The sequence below is a fragment of the Lupinus angustifolius genome, chromosome LG11 (genome assembly GCF_001865875.1).
Source record: "Lupinus angustifolius cultivar Tanjil chromosome LG11, LupAngTanjil_v1.0, whole genome shotgun sequence".
NCBI classification, from domain to species: domain Eukaryota; kingdom Viridiplantae; phylum Streptophyta; class Magnoliopsida; order Fabales; family Fabaceae; genus Lupinus; species Lupinus angustifolius.
Genome location: NC_032019.1, coordinates 27,343,000 through 27,350,155, shown reverse-complemented (window position 1 = coordinate 27,350,155; position 7,156 = coordinate 27,343,000). Strand labels below are relative to the sequence as shown.

The 7,156-nt window shown below is 32.9% G+C and overlaps 1 protein-coding gene across 1 annotated transcript; it reads left to right on the top strand.

The window, feature by feature from the left end:
• Nucleotides 2,224–4,975, top strand: LOC109359045. Its single transcript, XM_019603551.1, has 5 exons — nt 2,224–2,949; nt 3,768–3,889; nt 4,034–4,074; nt 4,160–4,258; nt 4,571–4,975. The coding sequence occupies exons 1-5, from the start codon at nt 2,424–2,426 to the stop codon at nt 4,740–4,742; spliced, it is 960 nt and encodes a 319-aa protein (XP_019459096.1). The 5' UTR covers nt 2,224–2,423; the 3' UTR covers nt 4,743–4,975.

Genomic DNA, 7,156 nt, shown 5'->3' with positions numbered 1-7,156 from the left:
CTATTAGGATGAGATAATGTTTCTAAGCTCTTTGAAAAACACATTAGGATATAATTTGACGTATTTTTTGCGGTAATATTAATTAATTTAATAAAAAGATAATCATAATTGATTTGTTATTTTTATATATTCCTAATAAAAAATACTTATATTTTCTCATGAATATATCTACCATTGTAATCATTTAATTAAATAATATAATGGTAGTAATTAAATATTCCACAATTCTTATTCATTATATTATTTAAGAATGTAATTATCAGTATCATATAATGATTAATAAATTATGCTAGTAACTAATATATATTCAAAAATTGTTACAATTTTTAATCTTCTTAATGTTATCTTTACTATTCTATTTATGTTATATTTCAAGAATATTCATAACGTGCATTCAATACTTAAATTCATATTTTGTGTAATTAAATTTGAAAATGTGAAAAATAGTGAGTTTGAGAGTTGAAAATTCATATTCATATCAGTATCATATAATGTGAGTGAGTTTGAGAGTTGAAAATAGTAGATTTGTTGAATAAATTTTGAAAATGTGAGAAATAGTGTGTAGTTTGATTAGAGAGAATGTGAAGAAGTGGAGAATGTTTCATTGAAAGTAGTAATACAAATGATAATAGACTTATATGACATTTTGAGATTCTTATCTTATTTGACAAAATAGCTGCCTTTTGCATACCTATCACAAATGAAGAGTGTCTATTTTAGTAATTCCAACATCCCTTCAAATTGACAAAAATAACATTTCTTTATACAATTGTCACAAATATAGAGTATCTAATTTAATAATTTCAATAGCTCTTTCTTTTCTAATATAGATAGTAGATGTGTGTTTCACAAACACTTCAGAGACGTTCTTATTCCTAGGAGTAAAGTCTTTTATTTTTTTCTCTCTCATATGCGTTTTTTGCTTTTTATGAGTTTGGAATAAAACAATTTGGTTATAAAAATTAAAAGCTAACAACTTTTTAACAATTTTATGGACAATTCATTAATTTTATTAAAGATGTCATTTCATCTTTGTTAGTGAAATATTAAACTAGATCTTCTCTATAAAAAAACCAGGTTTATATCTTGATCTTATTTATAGGATTATTTCAAAGTTCCATGTATAATGAATTGAAAAAAATGTATTTCAACAAGAGTTTTTTACATTGTCATATTTATTTTTAGTTATTATTGACTCTTAAAAAAAATTAATACAAATAAATGATAAATGATATACAAACTACATATAAATCTTCATAGTAACAGTGCTAGTATTACACTAATGAATATTTTATCAGAATATGTTTAAACAGTTTGAACTAATAGAGAATATAATTATTTTTGTATAACCAATAATATTTTCTTACTCTCAAATGTGTAATTGTCCTTTCAACAAATATCACTATTAGAAAACTAAGTTTTAATGTTTTAGGTTATATAGCAATTTAGTGAACCTTACACTATTAGACTAAGATATTATTGATAAAAGACAAGATAATTTAGTTTCACTATGACTCAGGTATAAGACATAATATAATTATTTTCAAATTTAATAATGTATTGACCACCATAATCTTAATTTGAGAAAAAAAAATTGCATGCATTAATAATGTAAGAATTTTATATACTCTTATTTTATCATTTATTATTCATATCTAATCATTATTATCGATTCAAAAAATATAAACAAATAGTAGATGTATCGGATATTATATTGACATCATATAAATATTAATGTGAGATTCATTTACACACAAGTTAAGTTATACTAATTACAATCAATCACAATTATTCATTTTTTCTGAAATCCAACAGATCAAATGAGTGAAACTTAAAAGTTATTTAAAATTTCTCTTTTTCTTTCATCATTTATTTCCTTCACTCTTTGAACGATTGGATTTAAGAAAATGAATAACTCAGATTAAGTGTAATTAAGTAATTAGTGTGACTTAACATGAATGATGACTTTAAAATCTATATATTGTCAGTATAAAATTTTTACATTATCATCTCATCATTGTTTCTACTCATAAATATCTATACATTATTAATATAAATATTTATTTATAATCATTATATTTTTTTAATAAATTAACGCTAATATAATAAACAATGCAATAAATATATATAAGTTCACAAACATTGTCTCTCTCCTCATTTTAATTATAATATAAAACACGATATTTTATTCTCTTCCAAAATGCCTCTACCTTTCTCATATAATTAGTGGTTCCTCAAAAGAAAATCATAATAAAAAAAAGGCTTCGCCGTCACAAAATACCTCGCCAACCAAAAAGCTTCCCAATATCACAAAGCTGCTGCTGCTTCACCATTTCCTTCATTCTCTTTATCTGATCCCTCAAACATTGGAAATGTGTTGCGCACGATAATTCCCTCCACCAACATCGCGCACAATAGCGCTCATGCTTGCTGCACTGTGCACGCGTCCCAAACCTTCATTTCTTTCTTCTTTCTTCTTCCAAACCGCTTCTCTTCATAACCATAACTCGGCTCGGTTCATCAACGGTTCATCTCTTCATTTCTACTGTCCCGGCGGGGATGGCCGCCGCCGCCACCACTCAAGCGCTTGTACCATCGGCGGCTCTTGCGGCGGCGCAGCCTCAATTTGGCACGTTGTCCTCCCGGAAAGGGCCGGAGCATCCATCTGCTGTGATCTACGGTGGCGCTCTGCCTTGCCGCATCACGAGCTGAGAGGGGAGGGATCGTGGAACGCCGCGTGGGATGCACGGCCTTCCAGGTGGCTCCACCGTCCTGACTCGGCTTGGTTGTTGTTCGGTGTATGCGCTTGTCTGGCGCCGCCGCTGCTTTTGGCTGACGTTAATACCGAGGTGCCTTCGGCGGAACATGATTCCGATGGCGGTGGCGGTGATTTAAAGGGTCCTGGTTGCGATGAACAAAATGAGGTCTCTTCTGCTTACAGAATTACTGGTAGGTTATTATTATTATTGGTAATTTTTTATTTTAAATTATATTCTGAAATTGTTTTTTATCTAAAATCTACAGTGTCATTTTTTTAATTTGGTGATTATGAATTTATGATGATTACTTTACGAAGAAAATTTTCATTTTTTTGGGTAGTTAATGGATGTTTTATGTTGAGGGGTATGTGTTAATTCTGGTTATTGTTAAACTGAGTGAAGAACTGTGATGTTTGATTGTTTGGGTAATGTTAGATTTGTAATTTTGTTGTTCTTTGTAACAGTATCTTTCAAACATTCTTCAATCGATTTTTGATTGTAGAATTCAATGTTGCCTTTGCTAATGTTTCTAGATTCCAAAGAGGGGAGACTAAGGCTCCTGATCCAACTGGCGGGGAAAGTCTAAAGGGAATTGAACTATTAACACTGATAATGATTATCTTTTTCTTAACCTTGAACTATAAAATAAGACAGAAGAATTGTTTGATTGTGTAGGCAATGTTTATGATTAATGTTTTGATGTTTTCAGACTCATTAAATCTATTCTTGACCATAACCTTCAATCAATGAGAAAGTTTAGCTATTTTCTTATTCAGTTTTGAGGGGTCATTTTGAGTGATCAGGTTCAAGTTCAACTATGGTTGTTTGTTACTAAATTTTCTTTAGGCTCGTTACTTGAACCATCTCTGAAAATTATCTTTTCTTTGAGATTTGCAGGTGTTGTTTCTGTTTAGCAGAGACCATAAAGCATAAACTTAGTTAGAGTTCCAAGTACGGGTTAACTGTACTATTGTAGTTCTCAATTGTCCCACTGAATAAATGATGCAGGTGTACTTGCGGATGGTCGGTGTTTATTTAGAGCAATAGCTCATGGAGCCTGCTTGATGAATGGTGAAGAAGCTCCTGATGAGAATCGCCAGAGAGAACTTGCTGATGAACTAAGAGCTCAAGTAAGATCTTTATGCTTCAGACAGAAATTGATAATGAAATAATGGTCGTGTATGAGACATGTATTGGACACTTTAAACTACAATGTGTGGTATTCATGCTTCTCCAACAATATTTACTTTTTAGTCTTAATGATACTGTGGCAGGTTGTTGAGGAGTTAATGAAAAGGCGCGAGGAAACAGAATGGTATAAACTTTGAGTATTCTAAAATTTACCATTTTCTTGGTTCATATGCTTTTACTGATTTATATGTTATCTATTGTGCATATAGGTTCATCGAAGGAGATTTTGATGCATATGTGACTAGAATTCAACAGCCTTTTGTATGGGGTGGGGAACCTGAGTTGTTGATGGCTTCTCACGTTTTGAAGTGAGTTTTAGAAACATATTTCTTTGCATACATCTGGTTATTTTTTAGTTTTTACTTGCAATTGACATGAGATGTTGTGACTTATTTCAATAACTGCGGCTTACAGAATAAGAAAGAAAAAAAATAAATCTATCATCCTATAGTGAGCTTTTGAACATGTGTTTTCACTAATGCACTCAATTTTGAAGAAGATTGAGGACTACTATATATATAAAAGTACTTGTATACTAAATTGCAAACTTGCGATTTATTTTCTATTTAATAATTTTCCATTTCTGTGTTTATTACCTACCTTCATTTCATGGCTTGCAGGACACCCATATCAGTCTTCATGAGAGACAGAAGCTCTGGTGATTTGGTAAATATAGCCAAATATGGTGAAGAATATATTACGAAAGAAAAGGAGATAGCCATTAATGTTCTATTTCATGGTTATGGTCACTATGACATCTTAGAAATCTCATCCGACTCAGACGTTGCCTGATGAAATAAGAATCCGATAAGACTTGTCTCAAGAAGTATTGATTATTTTTGTCATTTAGAAAGTGAGTGAATCCCATAGTTTTCTCATATGCAGTTTTTGATGCAAAGTACATCCATTCTTGAATCAATTCTATTCAAGAATCAGTCTTGGACAATTTTTATACTTTGCTGTGATATTTTTGAAATCAGATATAAAGAGTACAATTATCATATCGAGATTGATATGCTATGGTTTCTTTTGATTCTAATTGATTGTTTTTATCTTTATTTTCCTCTATGCCTAGAGTTTCTGTCTATGTCCCTTGGGAGTATATAATTGTAAATCATATTTTCAATTATGAGTATTCCCATAATATAGATAGTTTTCTTTTAGAAAATCCGATTTCTATGTCAACACCAAAGGTTAAAAGTGTTCTTGTTCCTGGATTGCTCTCGTAACATGATTAACAACAATGACATACTTTAGGAGTGCAAACTTTTTACTGAGTCTCTTGATATTTGCATTTTCTTTTTCTTCATTGGTTGAGGACAAAAGTACTCTTGATTGGGATCTTGAAAAGTTGTGGATCTGTCTTATAGTTGCATCCTTTACTTACCAGACTTAGATGTTTTGACACAGCATACCTAAATATCCCAAAGTTTTGTGTGTTGCTTTTGCCATTCTTTGATATATGTGGTTAGAATGGAAAAAAAACTGAATTTTCATTTCACCCCTTTTTCATCTCTAGATTTTGTTTGGGATAGGTGACATTTTTGGCATTACTTTGGTGTTTTGCATGAGTTCTTTAGCAGTGTTTCGTTGGTAGATATGCAAAGGGATTGTCATATTTTGTTACATTGCTCTGGCTCATAGTTTTTTGGAACAAAGATATATTGTCCTAAACTATGTCCCAAGTCCTGTCCCTAATAGTAATGTTGGGATTTGTTATTGGCATTTATGAGGCAGTTGAGGCATGTGTTTAAGTTCTAAAAACTCTAATACTTGAGAAACTATATTTCTGAAGTTTTTTTAAGCAATGGTGCTAAAGCACCAGAGATTTATTAAAAGAAAGAACAAGAAACCATTACAAGTTTGTGATCCTATAGGTTGGAAGCCCCAACCAATTTCTATTACAGTCCCAAAAGATTATCGCTGAGATTGAATCCCACCAAGTAAAAGTCCTAGACCTTAAACTATGATTAGCAAGCAAATCTGTGCAGGAATTCCCTTCCCTGAATATATGAGACACCTTCCAAGACATAGAAGATAATAAAGATCGACAAATACTCCACCCGGATGAAAGACTCCAAGGAGGGTGAATATTTCCTTTGAGAATGCCCACCACTAAAGTTGAATCACTCTCAATCCATAAGTGATGCCATCCTTTTGCATGAGCAAGCTCAATTGACAGTATAGCTGAAAGAAGCTCAGCATAGATAGCATGTTGTATGTCATCTACCAAGGTGGTCTCTGAAAATGCCTCCCCCTCCCGCCAACCCAGGGCTACCCTGAGCAGCACCATCCTTAGTTCACCTTTAGCCAACCTATGTTGGGAGGGTGCCAAATTATCTCCCTTATGTTTGGACATCTCTTGAAACGCAAATTGATGTTGAGGTTCCTCAAAATAGCAAACTCAGTAGGATTGTTGTTTGCATAACATTTTGAATTCTTGGAAGCAAGACTAATGTCCAGCTTTAACTTGTCCAGAGCTCTAACCACTAGGATTAAAGTATCATCAAACCTTGCTTTGTTTCTGCAAAACCAAATTGAAGCAACAACATGAGTTATGCAAATAGAGAATGCCTCTTTTGTCTGAGGGCTCCACTCCCTATTGCTTGTCCTCCAAAGGGCAGAGCAAGAGGAAGTGTATGTGTTTATGGAGAAAGTGTAGTTCAACCATAGCCAAAACTGTTGATCAAAAGCACAATGAAGGAAAATGTGATTAGAGGTCTCAAGGTTATGATGTCAAAGACTGCACATTGACACTAAATTGCATCCTCTCTTCTGAAGATTTTCATCCGTGGGAATTTTATTATGTTTCCATCTCCAAGCTATGAAGGATTTAGATGGAGGAGTTGTAGTTGACCAAATTTCCTTAAACCAATTCACTGGGTTAGCTTGGGAAGATATGTTGGAGTAGGCATCTTTTAGGGATAGGTTGCCATAAGATGTTCCATGCCAAACCAGCTTATCCTCACTATTTGGAATTAAAGTCCTTGAAATTGCTTTGGAGACATTCGGGAAAAGCTCCACCAATTGAGTAGGAATTGTCCATCTGCCTTGGTGAATGAAGTCAGCAACATAGGCTTGCAGATTGGATCCAAGATCTGAAGGAATGTTCAAGAGATCCACCAAAGATGATCCTAGGCAGTTGTCAGTCCAGAATTTGATTTTGGCTCCATCCCCAACTAGCCAAAAGGAGTTGAGATGGACAT

Coding starts and splice junctions, on each gene's coding strand:
- LOC109359045 (XM_019603551.1), top strand. CDS start 2,424: ATGCTTGCTGCACTGTGCACGCGTCCCAAACCTTCATTTCTTTCTTCT. Junction 2,950..3,767: donor TTCTGCTTACAGAATTACTG/GTAGGTTATTAT, acceptor TAAATGATGCAG/GTGTACTTGCGGATGGTCGG. Junction 4,075..4,159: donor AGGCGCGAGGAAACAGAATG/GTATAAACTTTG, acceptor TTGTGCATATAG/GTTCATCGAAGGAGATTTTG.